Source organism: Eutrigla gurnardus (assembly GCF_963514095.1).
Source record: "Eutrigla gurnardus genome assembly, chromosome: 10".
Taxonomy (NCBI): Eukaryota; Metazoa; Chordata; class Actinopteri; order Perciformes; family Triglidae; genus Eutrigla; species Eutrigla gurnardus.
The window spans coordinates 16456521-16478111 of NC_139924.1; the positions used below are offsets into that span (position 1 = coordinate 16456521).

The 21591-nt window shown below is 41.1% G+C and overlaps 1 protein-coding gene across 4 annotated transcripts in view; it reads left to right on the top strand.

Annotated features, from left to right (window-relative positions):
- The window catches only part of supt5h (SPT5 homolog, DSIF elongation factor subunit), a 24323-nt gene continuing 2732 nt past the window's right edge, over nt 1–21591 (top strand). Inside the window, exons 1-28 of one of the 4 annotated variants that reach the window (XM_084020396.1) lie at nt 1–130; nt 336–438; nt 1327–1483; nt 1666–1734; nt 6559–6570; nt 6655–6724; nt 7423–7491; nt 8692–8757; nt 8848–8878; nt 8968–9036; nt 9955–10206; nt 10444–10533; nt 10615–10685; nt 10842–10947; nt 11857–11947; nt 12158–12294; nt 13217–13372; nt 14114–14260; nt 14365–14511; nt 14891–15016; nt 15391–15475; nt 16761–16913; nt 17027–17129; nt 17265–17392; nt 19214–19322; nt 19422–19580; nt 19845–20013; nt 21247–21444. In XM_084020396.1, the coding sequence (XP_083876522.1) occupies nt 355–438; nt 1327–1483; nt 1666–1734; nt 6559–6570; nt 6655–6724; nt 7423–7491; nt 8692–8757; nt 8848–8878; nt 8968–9036; nt 9955–10206; nt 10444–10533; nt 10615–10685; nt 10842–10947; nt 11857–11947; nt 12158–12294; nt 13217–13372; nt 14114–14260; nt 14365–14511; nt 14891–15016; nt 15391–15475; nt 16761–16913; nt 17027–17129; nt 17265–17392; nt 19214–19322; nt 19422–19580; nt 19845–20013; nt 21247–21444 (3054 nt within the window). In that variant the 5' untranslated portion in view covers nt 1–130; nt 336–354. The remainder of the gene's footprint in view (nt 131–335; nt 439–1326; nt 1484–1665; nt 1735–6558; nt 6571–6654; nt 6725–7422; nt 7492–8691; nt 8758–8847; nt 8879–8967; nt 9037–9954; nt 10207–10443; nt 10534–10614; nt 10686–10841; nt 10948–11856; nt 11948–12157; nt 12295–13216; nt 13373–14113; nt 14261–14364; nt 14512–14890; nt 15017–15390; nt 15476–16760; nt 16914–17026; nt 17130–17264; nt 17393–19213; nt 19323–19421; nt 19581–19844; nt 20014–21246; nt 21445–21591) is intronic. The other 3 variants (XM_084020397.1, XM_084020398.1, XM_084020399.1) reach the window with 3 other exon arrangements.

A 21591-nucleotide genomic window follows, 5' to 3' on the forward strand; every position in this document is an offset into this window, starting at 1 on the left:
GATCATGCAGCTTCCCAAGATCTCGTGCATCTAAGGAGACGTTAGAGGCGTCAGACTAATCGAAATAAACTAATATCTATCTTGATTTACCAACTTAGAGTTATAAACCCAGGAGCAGTGGTTGAAAGGGGTAAGTAATAGTCGCAGAGCTCATCAGCTAGCATTTGATTGTAGCTGTTATAGAGATATTCATGTAAACTACATTAGCATGCTTTGCTAGGCCACCCTGATTGTTATGACCGGATGCTTTGGGGCTACTAGCATGACCGTTAGCTGCTCATCATTGTCTTTTAATTCAAACTGTAAGTGAAGCGTATTTATTTGGGCTGCCACAGTCTGCTCCTGAGCTACAAGATGTCTGACAGCGAGGACAGCGACTTCTCCGACAACCAGAGTGAGCGTAGCAGCGACGGAGAGGCCGAGGAAGTGGAGAATGAGGTATGCTAACCGCTAAGTGAAGTGATGCTAACTGCCAGTATGTTCAGGTAAACGTTGTGATTTAATATGGCGCTCATAGTGGAATCATCTGTTAAAAGATGACATCACATGTGGAAGTAAAAATGCGTCTATTTTGTGTTTTTTATGACACGTTGCGTAATTTAGTTGGCAGCATTTAATACAATACACAGACTTGTGGCTTTAGTTACATTACATATTAAGATATATAATATACGCCCAACTTTTGTTGGTTGAAGTCATATTTCCTGTAAACTATCTATCTATCTATCTATCTATCTATCTATCTATCTATCTATCTATCTATCTATCTATCTATCTATTGATATTAATGTATTAATAACAGTGTTAATGCTTGAGGTTAGGACAAAACAAACATTGTGAAGGTCTCACATTGAGCTGTGGGCCATTGTGACCCACTATTTAGTCATCAATCTGTGTCTTATGTATTATTATTATTATTATTCTTATAGCGCTGCTTTAACAGAAACGTTTTATTGATTGCACTACTGGTTAGATGCTAAACTGCATTTCGTTGTACTGGTTGTCCTTACTTGTGCAATGACAATAAAGTTTAATCTAATATATCTAATCAACGTCAATCATTAAACAGAGACAATAAACAGCATATTAAGCCATAATAAATCATAGTTCAAATGACCTCAACCAACAACAACAGTAAAATCCTGCTTTTTCATTCAGTCACAGTTTGACACACTTGAACTCTATTTAACTGATTATACTGGCATACTTTTAATGAGGGAACATTTTACAGTAGAAGAGCATTTTTGCTGTGTGCTGTTACTACTTTTACCTGAGTAAAGGATCTGTGGAACGTTCTCCACCACTGATAGTTTGTTTTATCACCAGGAGGAGACGGGTAGCCCTGTTGGAAGTGACAAGGTAGCAGAGGAGGAGGGTGAGGACCTGGAAGATGAGGAGGAGTATGATGAAGAGGAGGAGGAGGACGATGATGACCGTCCCAGAAAAAAACCAAGACATGGAGGGTTCATCCTGGACGAAGCCGGTACGATTTGACTACTCTTTCAGTCTTTATCCAATGTCACCTCCTTTTAAAATGGTTTATCTTGAATAGTCTTTATCTCCCTCAACTTTTTCTTGAGGCGTCTGTTGACAAGTTTGCAGCGACAAACCAAGTTTTAATGGATGTTTAAAACTTGTCCTTCTGTTGCTGTGCTCTCTGTCTAGATGTGGACGATGAGTATGAGGACGAGGAAGATCAGTGGGAGGAAGGAGCTGAAGACATTCTGGAGAAAGGTGAGGAACTGAGCCAGTTCAGAGGGCATGAAGAGAACTCTGTCATATTTTACTCTCAGCGGATGTTGACCGTCTTTTCCCACTTTAGGACGCTAGGACCAACTGGCGCTGTAGTAAAGCAAAGAAATATGCCACTCTGCTGCCCATAGACTGATCCATGTTTGCGATTGTTCAAATTCTGCAAACACCACCTCTTTTATGTGTGCGCGCTTAGCTGAATTGGGAAACCCTGAGTTAATTTACCGTGTTGATAACCACCGTTGTGGGACCGCTTATCTTGATTGCATTTTTAGGGTTAGTGAAGCCAGATAACAGAAAAATACCCCGGGTATGTTGAACTCGCTTCGTAGTACAGGCCTCTGGTAGCCTAAATTTATTATAAACAAACTTAGACCTAAACGGTTACCACAGACTCAAAGTATTACAAAGCGCAACTGCACATAGCCATATGATTTCAAATAAATAAACGAGCCGTCACAAGGGTATGCAGTGAAAATGTAACCAAAAGAACTGGACTAATTATTATACTTAACATAATGATGTATGACAATTCTAATAATTTAGTTAGGGTTTTTATTATCCACCGCACCTAAAGTCAGTGGGATTGTACTATGTAGAATGTAATTACCGGTTCTTTTCATAATAATCAGCTCTTCAGGTGCTTGATGAAACATTTATGATCCGTTTATATGTGTTGGTCAGTCTGTTTGCTTGACTGACTACAACAAAAATGATTTGAACTGAGAATAATCCAATCAAAACTTTATCTTCTTAGATAAAACAGATGTTGACAAACTGCATAAATTGCTGTTTAAAAATCGGCAATATATGTTATCGCAATACTTGGCACATTACAAAATCGCAATACGATTGTGTAGAGACTTAAGTATTGTGATAATATCATAATGTGATAATATAATTTCATATCATGATAATACCATATCTAGATAATACCATATCGTGAAAATATTGTATAGTGATCATTTCATATTGTGATCATTTCTGGTATTTGGTGTTTCAAAAACCCAACACATCTCTGAAAACATGTCTTTTCGCTGAAACAAGTTACGTGTATGGCAACACTTTGTGCAAAAGTATCTTATTTTAATCATTCTCAAACCACATATGCATACATAAATGGCTTTCACAATATTTGTTTAGAAGATTTGTTTATCCGTTACTGCAGTGTTTGGATCTCTCTAAGCATGTTTTCATGTTGCTCTGAAGTGAACTCAAGGCAGTTAAAACTCTACTGAAATGCGCTCCAGGCCCTTTAATACCTCGTTTGTTCTGGACAAGCAGCCAACTAAAAGGAGGTGGTCCCGGTCCACATCAAACTGAACCATGGTTGTGCTCGTTTGTCATGTGAAAATCATTTTTTGGGATAGTTTGGACTTTCTGACTATTAATGAAGTTCTGGCAGGCTGTCATCAGAACTGGAGAAGGGAACAAGTAAATGACTAAATGTTTTACTGATATTTGGTCTGATGACTTTATAAAGACAGGACATAGGGAGCAAAGACGGTATGTAGGGAGTGACGACAGGATGCTGATTTCGACGACAGGAGGTAGATGGTGATGAAGGGACGTAGGGAGTGATGATGGGATGTAGGCAACAACAATGGGACGAAGGGAGCGAGGGAGGATTTGAGGCAACAGAGAGCAAAAAGGGATTTAGGTCGTAATGACGGGTCATAGGAAGTGAGGGAGGGATTGAGGTGATGACGACTGGTCATAGGGAGCGAGGGAGGAATTTAGGCTACAGTGGTAGAATGAGAGGTGCAAAGGAGGGATTTAGGCAACAGTGATGGTATGTCATGTAGAGTTCTTTAGTGCACTTGGATCATTGCAATGTGGTTCCAAAAGGAACAGGATCAAATGTCACAATGTAAGACCATCGTAAACCCTGGTTTGGACGTTGAGGTTAAAAAAGCTGCTAAATGTCAGTGTATTTAGAAAGTGTTGAGCCGTCAGGGTTTAGCTATGATCGTGGATGGAATCGCAGAATCTGACAATGAAAATCAAATCGACTGTAAAACCCATAATTCTGTGGAATTAGTCAAACTCTGGATGCAATTTATAAAAATCTATGTTTCTCTAACACAAGTGTTTGTCACGTCAAGTCATGTCGAAGACGTTTATTCTAACTTTTCAGCAAGAATGACTCAGCCTGCAAGAATCCGTGTGATGTGCAAACAAACAAATAGCATCTCAAATCAAAAACATTCAATGAACGGATTCACAATGAAAGTGAAACTTAAAGAGCGGCGGGTGATACGTTGACTTTAGACATGGTGAAAGGTGTGGGGGGGGGTTTTGAAAAAGTGGGTGGTATATTGTGACTCCACCATAAATGATTGCACATACACTTACATAATAATGCACATCTGTATGGTCTCTACATGACAAGGAATTAAATGGTCGTCATTTATATAGCGCTTTTATCCATAGCGCTTTACAGTGTTGACTGACATTCACCCATTCATACACACATTCACACACCGACGGCGGAGTCAACCACGCAGGGCGACAGCCAGCTCGTCAGGAGCAATTAGGGTGAGGCGTCTTGCTCAGGGACGCCAGACACTCAGCTAGGAGGAGCCGGGGATCGAACCAGCAATCTTGCAGTTACCAGCCAACCCTCCTGAGCTAATGCCCCCCTTTTTAATTAGAATGTTTCTTCAGTAAATTTTAACAACCACACAATTAGACACTATTTGATGGGTGGAAAATCTGTAAAATGGAAAACACAGAATTTAGAAAAAAATAAAACGAAAAACACAGAATTTAGAAAAATTGACGGAAAACACAGAATTTGGGAAATAAATAAAACGGAATCTGGAAAAAATGTGAACAGATGAGTGTTGTCTGACTGAACTCTCTCTGTCTTATCGGTGTCCCTCTCTTGTCATGCATGTCCTCTTCAGTTAACGGTAATTCTGCTCCAGATCCTCTCCTGTTCTGATGTTTCCATGTTTATATCGATTGATTCGTATCTGAAGCAAAAGGAACATCAGTTTCATCCATTTGATAAAGTCCCATGTTCTCAGAATGTATTAACCTCACCTCATCTCAGCACAGCTGTATTTGTGGGTGTGTAGCACAACGCGAGGAAGCACCGAGGGCAAATCCATTATTGGCTCCTAGAACAGCAACAACTTACCACTCAAACAGTTACTCTTCTTGATATTTAATTGGCTATTAAATTCTGCACATAAGGCCTACCTAACAAATGATTGTACACATCAAATGTTTGATGAAACCAGATGGAACGTCATAGCGTAAAACCTAAGGAATAATGTCCTGTTTATTACTGCATCTAGAGGTTTGATGTGAAGCAGAAGAGTTGTACAGCATATTTCACTCACTCAGAGTTAATCTGGTTATGTTGTAAAGTAATTTAACCTTCAGAGAACCAAGTGTGATCATTTGCCTGACCTTGCTACCTGATAGAAGGCTGCCTTATTTCATTTTCAGTTTTTTGGACTAACAGATGTGGTTGAAGCTTTTTATGTGGCACATTATATAATACATAAAATCACCAATGGCAGAAGTACAGTAGAAACAAAATCCAAACTCAACTTCACCCTGGGCCTTTTCAAGACGACCTAGAGCCGGCCATGGCTCTGACCCACCGAGTTGAATAAGCCAGGCATACAAGAAATGTAAACAGATGTTTGCTTTATCATGAAACTGCGGCGGGCTGCCCCCTTCTAGATAATTCATGGGAAAATCTGGATTAGTCATAGCTAATGAGAACTGTGTGAGTTTCCCCTTTGTATCAAACAGCAAAATAGTTGTAGCATGACGTGTTATTTTGCCGACATCCTGCAGTGTGACTAATGTGCATGCTCACATTGCATTGTCATTGATGGAACTACACATCGTGCAGCCCTAATATAGACTGTAAATGAACCTACAGACTAACCAGCTCAAGGGATCAAAATGTTCTTGGTTGTTTTAACCATTGATATCCCTATTTAAGATAATCTAGTCCAAAAAATCGAAGTGGCTGGGATAGATAGGTTAAAAAAAAACTAAAAAAAACTAAAAACAGTTACATTAGCAAGATTATTCCAGCTGCAAACACTTCCTATGTACACTTCCAAGATGCACTTAAAAACGTGAAAGTAAAGTGTAATACTTTTTGGCATTAATTAAAAATGTGTCAAATCTATAGTGGACTGGATAAATAATTTACAGATGTGACGTCTGCGTCAGTGTGTGGGTGTTTTGTTTCTACTGTAGTTTGACCTTTTAACCTTCACTGGCCTCGTGCATCTCTGTGCTCACCATTAATCTGTTTGTTTTTCTGTTTTTTTTTTTTCTCCCATCATGCTTTGTGTTGCTGCTGCCTGACTCTTCTCCTGTGTGCTCTACACTGATGAAAATGTCTTTTGGCTTTTATCCTCTCCTCCTCTGCATCATCTTCTTCATCCTCATCTTCATCCTCTTGGCTCATCCTTGTTTTCTTTTTCTCTTCTCCTGTCGCCTCTTTCTTATCATCTTTCTTATCATCCATCTTCTTCATCCAACCCTTATATCTCCATACCTCCGTGTCTCTCTTCATACTTTCTTTACTTCCTTCTCTCCAATCTTTTGTTTCCTTGCATTGTTTCTCTTCCTTCTTTCTTCATCTCCTCTGCTGCTCCTCCACACCTCGTCCCTTCCCCTTTGTTTTCTTAACTCCGTCCCTTTATGCTCTTTCACTTAACTGTCCTTCCTCACTTTCCTTGATCTTATATTGCGTTTATCTCTGCTCCTGCTCCTCCTCTTTTATACTCCCCTTCCTCCCTTTCTCTCACACTCGTCAATCCTGAACAGAAGAGGCTGAAGGTAAGTCTCTTCTAAACCTGATCATTTGATTTAAGTTATTTTTAGATTAAACATGAATAAAACCTCCTCCCCTCTCCATTACAGTGTCTAACATCGACCATGTGGTTCTGGATGAAGACCACTCAGGATCCAGAAGGCTGCAGAACCTTTGGAGGTAACAGATGTCTCCATCTGTCAACATCCCACACACACAGTCCTTTGGCAGTAGAAGTCAGAAAGCTTTCTTTTTCCACTCCAGGAACTTCTTATAACACGTTTCAGTTGCAGGAATCAGGGTCTAGATTTAGTTCCTCTCCTGACACCAGGTATCAGACTGAACTTAACTAAATATGCATTGCTTGTGAAATGCTCGGCCAATGGCGATATTTTTGTTATATATTGTATAATTCTTTTTTTAATTATTCCCCTTTTAGTGCAAGGAAACAGAGCCATCTTCATTTAAAACTCAACTGAGTCGTTCTGTATTATTTTTGCAAAACATAAATACAATGTAATTACATTTCACACAAATACAATGTAGAAGCATACTATTAGCTAACATTAGACTGTTGTTTGATTAAACCCAAATACCCAATGCAACATTTAACAAGTGCAAAATGTATGCAAGATAAACATCAGCCACTGCCATCGGTTAATGTCATCTTATTTGCCGTCAGGACGATGACGGTCAACAAGGCAACAACTTGCTAATACCAATGTTGGGCTGAGAAATCAATGGATCCATAACAAAAAAAGTCTTCTTTCCTTGTCTAAATTTCTGTTGCTTATCATCCCTGTATGTATCATTGGCTGTCTGTGTGTATCATTGGCTGTCTGTGTGCGTCATTGGCTATGTATTCTTTTGCGTTGCAGAGACTCCAGAGAGGAGGCTCTGGGTGAATATTACATGAGGAAGTATGCCAAGTCTTCAGGAGGCGAGCAGTGAGTATCTTTGTTCCATGGCCATGTGAAAACACTCTTTATTAACAACAAATGAATAGCTCAGTCAGTTCCTCTATGAAATCTAAATGTGTGTGAGTAACACAAAGCGTTACCTCAATGTAGACACTGATGGTGTTTCACCAATCATGGCTGAAATAACCACTGTTGCTGCAGAGTCCTGTCTGAGTTCATAACATCACCCAGAGGTGCTCTGTGAATTTAACTGAGCTGTATTCACTGTGAATAGCAAGACATACGTCGGCTGGTTTACTACAGTATGGTACAATTTTGTTGTGATTTAATTACAATAAATTGATCTGGTTTGAAGTGATGGTTTGTTAGGTCTGTCTGTAATATGACAAACAAATCACTTTTAAAATGCTTGCTTTCTGAATGGAGTTTGGATCGATCAGAGCTAGGCTATGCTAAGACTAGCTGCTCCATAAACACCTAAAATATCGTTTGCTAGGTAAGTGGGTTATAACCATCCACATCAATCACCGCTTATCCTCTTCGGGGAGGCTGGAGCCAGACTATCGTTTCAAAGAATTCAACATGTCATTTGATTAGGTCATCTACTGTGGGATTTATACACAGCAAGCAGTGATGCGGTGTGATGAGGTTAATCCAAACATGCCAAGTGAAACGATGTGGTACCTTGACAAAAACAATAAAAAATCTTCCAAATGTATATAAGGGTATATTCAAGCTTGTTTCTTGTAAATTTGCAAGTTTGTCTCGTTAGTTTATGACTTTAATCTTGGTCAAGTATTTTTTTCCAGAATATTTCATTATTTTATTTAAACTACTATAACCCACCCTATAACCATCTCTAGATTAATTTAATTTAAATCAATGTACATTGCAAATGTGCATTTCTTGTGAACACAATTACCATTATTATTTGGTAATTAATATTGATCGCTATTTAGCGACAGCCCATGTAATTGAACACTTCCTGTGGCCTTTTCACATTTAAAAACCTTCCTGTCGATCAAAGTGAATATTTGCTGTTTCCTGGCAGGCATTTAGTGTGAAACATCGGCAGGATGTGGTGCGTTTGATCAATGTTAGCTTAACAGTGATTGGAAATAATTAGTGTGTGAAAACAAAGGTTTGTCTTGTCCTTCTATTAAGCTTCATCTAAAATGATGCTTGTGATCACAAACTTTTCTTGTTCATCTACTTTGTGGTGTGCAGTTACTCTGGAGGGTCCGAGGAGCTCTCTGATGACATCACCCAGCAGCAACTACTTCCTGGGGTCAAGTATGTTTGAACACGTATCCACCAATCCAGACACCTGCACGTGTAGATCATGAAGTTGTCTTAATGTTTAAATGTGTATGTTGTCATCAGAGATCCCAATCTGTGGACAGTCAAGTGCAAGGTGAGTTTCCTCTGTGACTCATTCTCACATACACACACACACACACACACACACACACACACTTTCCTTAACATATCCTGTCTTTATAGATCGGAGAGGAGCGAGTGACCGCCATTGCTCTGATGAGGAAATTCATCGCCTACCAGTTCACTGACACAGTAAGACAACAAGTTTTATTTTTTCACATCATTTATTTGAAAATGAACACACATGTGGCTTCATGTAGTTTCCAAGAGGCACCGTCTCAGAGTCATCGCAGTGGACACAACAACACGGAGAACATGTCGTGTCTTCACATATTTTGAGGAAACACGCAACCTCTGAATCAGAGGGCGGAGTTCTCGAGCAGATTGTGGACAGAACACAGAGCGGAATTTTTAAAGTGGAATATTACATGTCCAAGCCCGACCTAGAATCCATCTGTGTCTTGCACACTCATCAACAGTATTTTCAGTCAGAAATCAGCTCAATAAGGGGGGGGGGGGATCTGAGTTAAGCACTGAGCGTTAATGAGCCAAACCGCATTGCATGAGTGCATGAGCAACTGTACCGTGCAGAAGCACACCTCTTGCAAGTAAGTGGACAAGGGAATGATGGATGAAACCAAGCACACTTGATGCAGTGCTGGCAATCATGAAAGCAACTGTATCTTGAAAAGCAGCGATGTGTATGGATTTACCGTTTATCAGAGCAGGAAATAGCCAAGAATAACACCCCACGGTCCCTCTGCATCACTCCGTGCCACTGGAAATCTACTTTGCTGGGAAGAGAGCTCTTACAACTTTAGAGACTGACTGTTTTGGCTGAAGCAACTCAAATTCAGCCGCCGCAAACCCTATCACATCCGTCTCCAGAGAACCTGCGGCTTGGTCAGCCCGCCACAGTTTCATGATGAACTCTATATATTTTACTCTTTTTACTTGATCACTCTTCCTTTTAAGACCACAAACAGGATTAATATTACCTGATATAAAATAGTAGGGATGCACAAATACCAGCATTGTGTATGCGTCTTTGACCTGCCCTGCTTTTTACGATATGAATGTAAACACTGTCGTAACTGTCTGACCCCGCAGCCTCTACAGATCAAGTCCGTAGTCGCCCCGGACCACGTCAAAGGTTACATCTACGTGGAGTCATACAAGCAGACGCACGTCAAGTCGGCCATCGAAGGCATCGGGAACCTGAGGATGGGCCTCTGGAACCAGCAGATGGTTCCCATCAAGGAGATGACTGATGTCCTCAAGGTGGTCAAAGAGGTCACCAACCTGAAGCCCAAGTCCTGGGTCCGGCTGAAGAGAGGCCTATACAAGGATGACATCGCTCAGGTACAGACACAAACTATGTCAGCAGCTCTAAAACATTCATATGTGAAGTATGAGAAACATTTGTATTATTTCTCTTTTCATCATATCATGGTGTCATCATAGCATTTCATATATGAGAAGCAAATGACTGCATTGACTGCAAGCAGTTGACCGAACCTGTACGCATAATAGATTAATTGATAGTGAAAGTAATGAGCTCGTTTTTGATGTTGTCTTCATGTCTTCCTCACTGTCCAGGTGGACTACGTGGAGCCGAGTCAGAACACCATCTCCCTGAAGATGATCCCTCGTATAGACCTGGACCGCATCAAGGCCAAGATGAGCCTGGTAGGACGAACCCACGTCAACACACGGTTATCTGTGTTAATGATATAAACTCACACCTCTATCTGTCTGTGTGTCCCGTAGAAAGACTGGTTTGCTAAGAGGAAGAAGTTTAAGAGACCGGCTCAGAGGCTGTTTGATGCTGAAAAGATCAGGTGAAATCATTGCGCTGAATTATCTGCTGTGTACAATGAGTCTCATCTCTTCTCCAAACTCGCTCCTGAAGAAGCTGAACCATGAGCTTTTTCGCTGTGTTTTTGGAAGAAGTCTGGAACTTCTGACTGACGAATGATGATTGATGTGCTTGGCAGGTCTCTCGGAGGGGAGGTCAGCCACGACGGTGACTTCATGATATTTGAGGGGAACCGTTACAGCCGCAAGGGATTCCTGTTCAAGAGCTTTGCAATGTCTGCTGTGGTAAGGAGGGTCTTTCATTTCAGGATACACACTTGTAATAAACTGACCAACCCTAAACCCTGAGGGACTTAACTGACATCAGCTGGTAAACGATTGAGTCTACGAGTCTGGACTTTAAAGGGCAGAAACATAAATTGGACAGCACTTAGTGTTGCGACATTTTTTACTGCCTGATTTGAACGTCATCCAGGCTCTGGCCTTACTCGACGATAGGTAATTGTCAAATAATTATTTTAATTTTGTAAAAACAGCTTAAATAAATACAATTAAAATCGCTAGTTTATAAATAGAGCAAGTGTGTAACCCCAAGTTTAACATCACAACGCTGTGATTTGTGGGCAATTCCCTCAGGCTCAAAACATCTGTAAGCTTTCAAGCACCCAATACCTTCACAGACTTGGCATGAACGCTCCTAAAACTCTGTGTGTGGATGTTGGCACTGGCACATTGGTTTTCTTTGTTCGGATCCCTGTTGTCCCGAGTTCACACCAGACCCGATACTTGTCAACTGTTCAATTACGCTTCCTAGAAATCTAGCAGGCTAAATAATTGGAGCTACAGCATGTGAGAGAGCAAGACAATAGGAACTTTACTCTGTGTTGCGTGGATCAAATCCATTCTTTCACCCATTTTCATTTTGTTTGTTTTATCGCAGCAAATAAGTGCAAAAACAACTTCCATCCATTTTTGGAACAAATCTTGTCCCACATGGCATTGCATAATTTCCTGTGTCATTTCTCACATGTGTTTTTATGAAAAGTAGTTTGGATTTCAAGACTCATACAAGACAGCTTGTTGTGAACAGCGCAGCCAACTGACTACTTTAAAGTCGTTACATGGGAAATCGGCTTAAGTTTTTCTGTAGAAAAGTTCTTCTCTGCAGATGTTTGCTTGGTTTCTCTCCAACAGATCACAGACGGAGTGAAGCCCACCCTGTCAGAGCTGGAGAAGTTTGAGGACCAGCCTGAAGGAATTGACCTTGAGGTGGTCACTGAGTCAGGTATTTGACTTTTAAACTTTGATTTGAAACTAAAGTTTTGATTGTTAAATTCCTAAAAACATTCATTTGGATTATTTGATTTGAATGCTGACATGCTGCAGTAGTTAAACTGCTTTTTAAAGAGTTAGGAGGATGTGGAATAAAGTGCAAATGAGCAAATATTAATTTAAAAGTGCGTGTGTGTACGTGTGTGTGTGTGTGTGTGTGCAGGTAAGGAGCGTGAACACAACCTGCAGGCCGGTGACAATGTGGAGGTTTGTGAGGGAGAGTTGATCAACCTGCAGGGAAAAATCCTCAGTGTGGATGGCAACAAGATCACTATCATGCCCAAGCATGAAGATCTGAAGGTAAACACATTGTCTTTCTATAACCCTCATTAACACAATACATTCCTTAGCCCCTTACCAGAACCAAAACCCCAAATTCTTTAAGAAAATCGCCCAAAAAACACAGTTGTAACAAGAAGCTGCAAAACTTTCCCGCGGTCCTTGAACCCATCATGTGTGATGAACAAAATATTCATCACATCTTCGCTCCATATGAACCATTTGCAGTAAATAATAAATGGACCTGCATTTCTATAGCACTTTTCTAGTCTTTTCGACCATTCAAGGCACTTAACACTACATTCAATCTACATTTACTCATTCACACACATTCACACACTGATGGCACAGCCTCCGGGGTAGGCCTGCACACCATGAGTAAAATCTACGATGTGCAATAACATTGTTTAATATTGCAATGACGATATGCGATAAACAAATATTGAATCGTGCATCTTGTCTATAGTTCCTACGTCTTTCTGCATAAATAGGTACACTGCTAACATAGACCCTAAACATTAAATAGCCTATGCTCACTGAATAAATAAAAATTCTTTCTAGCAAGCTTTTATTAGTGTCCCACCAGCAGCACAGGCAATGAGGCCGTCATCTTTAATAGGATTTTCTTGAAATAAGACATGAAAACATTTAAAGTGATTTAGGGACTAAGAGACAGACAACCATTATATGACACTTGTAGGCACTACACAGTAGCTCAAATCATTAGGTAACATACAAAACAATAGAAAAGAAAGTCTCAATATATGAGCTGTGACACCACCCAGGGAAGGTATGGAGATTAAAAAAAAAAAAAAACATTAGCTGGATGTCAGTGTGTCAACAGTGTGCCTTTAGTTTACAGTCATAAGAAATAATGAGCACTGACTGTGTCTCCCTGTGGTGCTTTAATACTGAAATCAGTTGTGGGTTTCTTTTCTCCCAGGATCCTTTGGAGTTCCCTGCTCACGAGTTGAGGAAGTATTTCCGAATGGGCGACCACGTGAAGGTAATCGCTGGGCGATATGAGGGCGACACCGGCCTCATCGTCAGAGTGGAGGAGAACTTCGTCATCCTCTTCTCCGACCTCACCATGCACGAGGTACCAGCTCTCCCCATTCATTTAATGATCAATATGAAATTGCTTTGTTACTTGTCTTACAATTGTACTCCTCCAGACTCACAAGTCGGTCTATAAACACTTCGCTCATAAGAGACTGACGACGATCTCACTGGTTTGTTGCTAAAACTGAGTGTAAACAATTGGAGTTTTAAACCTGAATAGCAGAACCAATGCAGAGCATTAATGGGCCCTTCATATCGTGGCATGCTGAAGTAACCGTCCTGTGAAAAAGTATTTGCCCCCTTCCTGATTTCTTATGTTTTTGCTTATTTGTTACATTTAAATGTTTCAGACCATCAAACTAATTTTAACACATGACAAAGTCAACATGAGCATAGAGCTTTTATATGATCATTCCATTTATTGAAGATTAGGAGTCACTCAAAACCTATATCAGCTATTTAAAAATGAATGAAAATAAATGCCCCCCTAAAGCCTAATAGCTTGTTGTGCCACCCTTGGCAGCCACAACTGTAACCATACATTTGCGATAACTGGCAATGAGTCTTTTACATTGCTGTGGAGGAATTTTGACGCATTCCTCTTTGCAGAATTGTTGTAATTCAGCCACATTGCAGGTTTTCTGAACATGGACTGCCCGTTTAAGCTCATGCCACAGCATTTCTATGGCATTTAAGTCAGGATTTTAACTAGGCCACTCTTAAACTTCATTTTCTTTCTTTGAAATCAAATGTCTCCTCCCTCCCTGTGTTCCTGCAGTTGAAGGTGTTGCCCAGAGACCTGCAGCTCTGCTCGGAGACGGCGTCCGGCGTCGATGCAGGAGGGCAGCACGAGTGGGGTGAGCTGGTTCAGCTGGATCCACAGACCGTTGGAGTCATAGTCAGACTGGAGAGAGAGACGTTCCAGGTAATAGTCCGCTCCAGGACGGACATGAGAGCATATCTGCAGCATCGTGTAGGGACATTCCCAAACAATAAAGCAAAGGTAAACATTTAGTGAATGCCTCTCAGGTGTTGAACATGCACGGGAAGGTCATGACGGTGCGTCACCAGGCGGTGAACCGCAGGAAGGACAACCGCTTCGCCGTGGCTCTGGACTCTGAGCAGAACAACATCCACGTCAAGGACATCGTCAAAGTCATCGACGGGCCTCATTCGGTAAGGATAAGTAAATATATACACTGCCGGGCTAAAAAAAAGTCACCCCCTGGATTTAACTAGGCAAATAGGTAAGAGCCTTCCACTGGATAGTTACTGCAGTGATTAATATGTTTGACTTGGCAACGGGTCATTTAAGCCTCTCATTCCTTAAACAACCACGTCGGAAGACGTATCCTGTGGTCGTGGAAATTTGTTACTCTGTTTCAGAAGGGTCAAATAACTGTCCATAACTTTTGTTGTGCTTCATTTAGACGCCGCACCCCTCATGTACTTATCTGCGCTTTGTTTTTTTTGTTTTTTTCAGACTCATGCAGAGTAAGCAGTGGAGCCATCATGTACACAGCATTTAAAAGCAAGTGTTTGTTTTCCTCCACAGGGCCGCGAAGGAGAGATCCGTCACCTGTTCCGGGGCTTCGCCTTCCTCCACTGTAAAAAGTTGGTGGAGAATGGAGGCATGTTCGTCTGCAAGACCAGACACCTGGTCTTGGCTGGTGGATCCAAGGTCAGTGTCCCATGTCACCATGGGCACATTTTTACTGCACATTTAATGCATGATGACAGATTAATTCAAAGACATCCGTTTGGAGTGTTTTTGGTAGCACTCACCATGAGGACTAAATCATTTCAAGTAGTGCTTGATGTTACGTTGTGGCCTTGAAGCCATGAAGTTGTAACTTCTCCAGACAGTCACACCTGCAGCCTGTGTGAGGTGTGAGAAGCATGTTGTATTTGCAGCCTTTGCTATCCCTGAAAAGCATAACTTAATATCCATACTGTGATTATTAATAAAACAGTGCACTCTTTAAAATATAGAATGACATTTTGAATTAAATACTGTTCTTTCTGTAACTCTTGAGTGCTTTTTGCCTCTTTCAGCCCAGAGACGTGACCAATTTCACAGTGGGAGGATTTGCTCCAATGAGCCCTCGCATCAGCAGCCCCATGCACCACGGAGGAGGAGGTGAGAATCGGAAACTAAATACACATCTGCAGGAGGAGGAACATGAAGGCTAGCTCCAAGCTCATGGTTGATGTGGGGTTATGTGAGGTTATGTGGTGAAGCAGGTTTGTTAGAAAAGAGTAATGACCTGCTCACACCAAACGTGAAGTGAATTTTTGCCTCATGTTACTTGCATGAGTTTAACCGCGGGATTATTTGTGTTTATTCCCATCACTCGTGCTGGATGCACCGGAGAGTAGGCGGGGCTTACCTCCATGTAGACAATGTTTCAATCATGTCAGAAATAACCACTCTTGCTGCTTTGTACATGTTTGGAAGTCCCAGATACACCGGAAGTCATGCTCTGTCAGGTCCGTCTGCAAGACATCAAGCAATGAACTTCTAAAATGCTTGTTTTCTGAATGGAGTCTGGATTAATGGGTGCTGCTAGGCTATGGTAGCATTGTAGCTTCTCCTTCAACACTCAAAATGATGTCATCTTGGTAAATATGGCAGAGACCTTGTTGTGTGTCCCACAGACACGTCTCTGGGTAGTACACCGAAGTATTATTTTACCGACGCTGTTTATTCAGAATAGCTGGGATCGGCTCCAGCCCCCCCCCGTGACCCTGAATACAGGATAAGCGGTAGACGATGGATGGATGGATGGATGGATGTTTATTCAGAAATTGTTGAAAAGTTATTGTATCTGCATGTTTTCATCCAGTGCTCTATAATAATACCTCCATATATGTTTGTACCAGACGAAAATCTATGATTATAAACGATAACGTCGCTGCCATATTTATGTCTAGATAACGTTATTTTGAGTGTTGACTGAGCAGCTACAATGTTAGCATTATAGTAGCCCAAACCCCATTCAGAAAACAAGGCCTAACAAAGCATGACTAAAGACTTTTTACTAATCGCCAACACAAGTTAGTTATTTCTGCATCCTTTTGATCTGTTTATTGAACCTTAATTACAGCAAAATCTTTATTTTGGGTTCATACAGTTGTAGTGAACCAGATTTATTCAGCCATCACGTGATTCGTGAAATACAGAATATTTTACAACCTATCTGGGACTTCAACAACAAGTACACCTCAGCAGGTTATTTCGTCAATGGTTGAAATAAGTGTTGGTAGTACCTACATGGAGGAAAGCCCCTCCTTCTTGCTTTGGTGGTCTGAACACAGCATAAGGTGTCTGGCAATTACGTAGCCCAGAACCCCAGCGAGCTGGTACACTGAAGAAGACAATCAAACATTGTCTTTGTGTAAATAATGTTTTTGGCATCCTGCAGGAGCGCCACAGAGAGGAGGAGGAGCAGGAGGAGGAGGTGGTGGTGGTGGTGGGGGAGGAGGAGGAGGAGGAGGAGGAATGGGTCGGGGCAGAGGAAGAAGAGACAATGAGCTGATTGGTCAGACAGTTCGTATCTCCCAGGGTCCTTACAAAGGTAAGACGCTGACCACGTGTTAACAGTGGCCGATTAAAGGAAGTGTTGAGTTTGGTTGTTTTTTTTGTTTTTTTTTTTTAAATGGTGCTAATGAATTTTACTCCATGTCCTAGGTTACATTGGTGTGGTGAAGGATGCAACAGAATCTACAGCCAGAGTAGAGCTGCACTCCACCTGTCAGACCATCTCTGTAGACAGACAGCGCTTAACTACCATGTATGTTCTTAGAAGAACTTCCACTGTTTCCTCCACTGTGAATCTACTTTCAGTGGAATCATTTGTCTTCTCATGTGATCCAGTTTTTTTTTTAACCATGTATAATCTCACACTGACCCTCCTCCTTCCCTCCAGGGGAGCTAAGAGACACAGTGGAATGACCTCCACCTACGGGCGTACCCCCATGTACGGCTCCCAGACTCCCATGTACGGTACCGGATCCAGAACACCCATGTATGGCTCTCAGACACCGATACATGAAGGTAAGACACCATCAGTATGTTTTTTTGTCATATTCTAGTGTGTATTTTAAATTAGTTTTGGATTTGTGATAGGGCTGCATGGATATTGTGAAATGCAACTTTTCTTTTTATTGCAATATATATATTGCAGTTTGAAAAAATGTAATTTTTTACATACATCTCAAGCTAAATTAATTTTGCGCTCTAGGAAAAAATGTATTCAAAACCTCACTGGTTGTATAGATATGAGAGCAAAATAGCAACACCCACAAGGCATGGTTAACAAGACGGACTCTGTGTTTAAGATGGTTCCGGTGGGTTCTGGCCCCTCTCACTCTTGACAGTTTGCCCGGGAGCCCAACATCTCACGGTCAGATCCGTTAGCCACCTTCAACCCGGGCCTTTCCAAGCCGACCTAATATAGGTCTACAGGGTTAGGGTCTCGCTGGGGAGAGGCCAGTGGAAAAAGTGGAAAAATATATTATTATTTTTTTTTTTCCCCAACTGTTTGTTTCCCCCATTTATGGTCATAGTTACTTTTCTTTTGAAGATTGGATCTACTAAAACTTGTTGTTGAAGAGAGTAAAACATGACTCACTGTGTGTGAAACTCATTCTCTTGGAAAACATTGGATCTCTCCTTCTTGGGAGCAAAATCAATTATTTGATGGTGTTGAATGCAAGAGACGTAATTCCATGGTAGACCCATAAAACACATACATCGTCTGGCCTGGGAAAGCCTCAGGGTCCCAGGAGGAGCTGGAAAACGATGCCAGGGTGATTGATGGGGGCTTTTGTACCCTGCTAAGCCTTCCGCCTTCATCCTGGGAGTTGCTTAATGAGTGGTAGGAATGTAATGACTTCCACATAACCACCACAGAGATACTTCAAGGCCTTACTGGACGGAAAACATTGTTTTATATAACTGCCAGGATGTTTGTGGAATTTCTGGGCCTGATACTTATTATTTTCTTCTTTGTTTAATCAGTTTCGGACAATATGTAATACACACATACAAGGAATTTCACTCCGGTTCGTTGCATCTGTCACAGAAATAGAAGTAAAAGTTAGGATAGTATAAATAAGTTAATAAAATGTCTATAAAGAGGTCACAATATAACTTTATTTGTACTGCATTAATGCTGAAATATTTCGTCAATTAAACCATCAATCAACAGTTTTGATAACCAATTAAGCATATATGGATTTGCTGCTTTTCTTTGTCACATATGATGGTAAAATTCATATTTTTAACTTTGAACTGATTGTTGGATAAAACAAGTAAACTGAGTAACATTAGACATTTAAACTTTTTTTCTGATAAAATTATCAATTTATTGATATAGAACATAATTAGGAGGTTAATCACCTCCTAATTATAATAATAATAATAATAATAATAAAACAGTAGCTAGGTAACAAACCAACTTCAAAGCAACATTTAAAGATAAATCTGAATACGTTTCTTGTTGCTTGTCAAATATGTATGGGCTGACTGTTCGCAGACTTCCTTGGCTTCATTGCTGGTACTTTTATTGAGGTGCAAAATCATTCATGGCCTCATAAACTCATAATAAAATGTTCAGTATGATTCATAAAGAGACGGCAGCTGATTTAAAGAAGTTTGTAGTAGTTTTTTGAAGTAGTCGGAACAAAAGAGAGAATGGAGAGGCAAGCGTCTGTTTTTATTGGAAGTTTTTGTTATTCATGGATAAATGTGACTCTTTTTAAGGTCCAAAATTATTACTTTACTTAAATCATTAACCATCATTTGTTTTGTTATCATTGTTGTTAAACTTAAGACTGTTTCTAGTTGCTCATCACTCGATCTTTGGCCCTCCAGCAGGAAGCCGTACGCCTCACTACGGCTCTCAGACCCCATTGCATGATGGGAGTAGGACGCCGGGTCAGAGTGGAGCCTGGGACCCCAGCAATCCCAACACACCTTCCAGGTAACACACACACACACACACACAGCTCCTTGTGTTCCTGTGTTTATTTGACCTGTGTTCTTTATTTTTTTGATAACTTTACGTGTCCTCTCTCTCCAGAAACGAAGAGGAGTACGACTTTGGCTATGACGATGAGCCCTCCCCGTCCCCTCAGGGCTATGGGGGGACCCCAAACCCCCAGACCCCAGGTTACCCAGAAGTCCCCTCTCCCCAGGTCAACCCTCAGTACAACCCTCAGACGCCTGGTACACCTGCTATGTGAGTATCACATAGCAAAACACAAAAACAGTGTTTTTAAATGTTGTGAGTTATTCTCCATGATGGGCTAAATGTCGTTGGAAACTCGATCTTTGTTGTTTACTTTGAGGTTATTAATACATAGATATTTGTAATCACTTTAAATCCCTCAGTCCTCATTGTGCTTAAGATGTTTCCCTTTTCTCACAGAAAGTTTTTAGTAGTCTATGACTTCATCACCAAAAAAGGTAAATAACTTGTGTGTGTGTGTCTGTGTGTGTGTAGGTATAACACAGAGCAGTACTCTCCCTATGCGGCCCCATCCCCGCAGGGATCCTACCAGCCCAGTCCCAGTCCTCAGAGCTACCACCAGGTGGCGCCTTCACCGGTCGGCTACCAGAACACACACTCTCCAGCCAGCTACCATCCAACACCTTCCCCGATGGCTTATCAGGTAGCAGATGGTCGCGTTTTTACTCGTGGCATCATATTAATTATCTTGATATGTTGTAGTAAAAGTGTAGATTATTTGTGCTACTCTTTGTAATTGTATCCGTGAGTTTTGAAACCAGACTCAAGCCCAGCTGGACAGGCAGGCAATTTATTGCTAATTTTCTGTGTTTCATGTCGCTCAAGAAGTACAAATCAATGTCAGGACAGAAATGTCATAATTCGATGTCAGTGTAAAATGACCCAAACACTACACATCTAGCTGCTGTAGTAAATAAATGTAAGCAATATTTCTTGTGAAAGGAAAAAAAAGAAACTTTCTGACCATTAAGCCCACCCTTCCTAACCGATCACTAACTGTTAAAGTTGATCACATTCCCAGTTATTTTATGCTCATGTCAAACAACATTTGCCAAAGTGACAAGAAAATTGATTTCTTCTTATTTTTATATCATAATCCTGGAAAACAAAATATTAAGCATGTTTACATCAGCTATTACAAACTAATATCACCCATGATATCCATCCATCAAACGATCTGCTACTTTTACTGGCACAGAGCTAAAGAAGGCTGTGAGCTAAGCTTTTCAACCATCAAAGCAAATCTGGATGGGAAATATATAACCAAACGAAGATGGACACTCTGGAAATGTTTCAGCTTGCCTTTAACTGATCAGATGAGGCACTTATCTGCATACCAGGGTGCTGTGTTGGAGTGCAAACAAGTACTTAAATCGCAGTTGCCATTGCAATAAACCACCGAGCTGTTTGTACTTGGATGTTTGCTATTGTCTGGATCCTTTGTTCTGTAAATGAGCCTTTATTTCCCCAAGAGATCAGACGGCAGACAGAATTGCAAAGGCTTTTTGAGAACCAATCTAAATGTTAAGGCGGTCATTATTTAATATTTATATCAAAATGATGAGTGAAAGCAAAACGTGTGTTTTGTGTTGTACATGTATAAAGTAAGGTATTAGCATAACTCATTGTTTTATATGGGTAGTGGTGGTGTCAGAAAAGACACTGTGGCAAAAGTGTCAATAGTCAGTTTTCTGAAAATTCAATTCAATGACTGTCTATGTATGAGAAAAACAGAGCGACTCTTCTTCCAATTTTTTCCAGTGAATGTGATGCATTCGACAGATCCAAGTACTCACATCACATTTATCAAAAACCAGTCAGCCAGAGATCCCTCAGGGGAAATGGTGCATCAAATTTCTTTGTGCTGTTTCCACAGGCCAGTCCTAGTCCCAGTCCGGTGGGCTACAGTCCCATGACCCCCGGAGCGCCCTCTCCTGGAGGCTACAACCCTCACACCCCGGGCTCCAACATCGAGCAGGGCGGCAGCGACTGGGTGACCACCGACATCCTGGTCCGGGTGAAGGACTCTTTCATGGACCTGATGGGTCAGACCGGGGTCATCAGGAGCGTCACGGTAACAAACGTGCACACACACAATCTACTATCATCACAAGGAGTGTGTTTAGACAGAAAAGGATGATGAACACCGAGTGCAAATTTGCAAATTTGTCTGCTTAAACTCCTAACAGGAGCCTCTTGGTGTGCAGATCTGTTTTTGCTT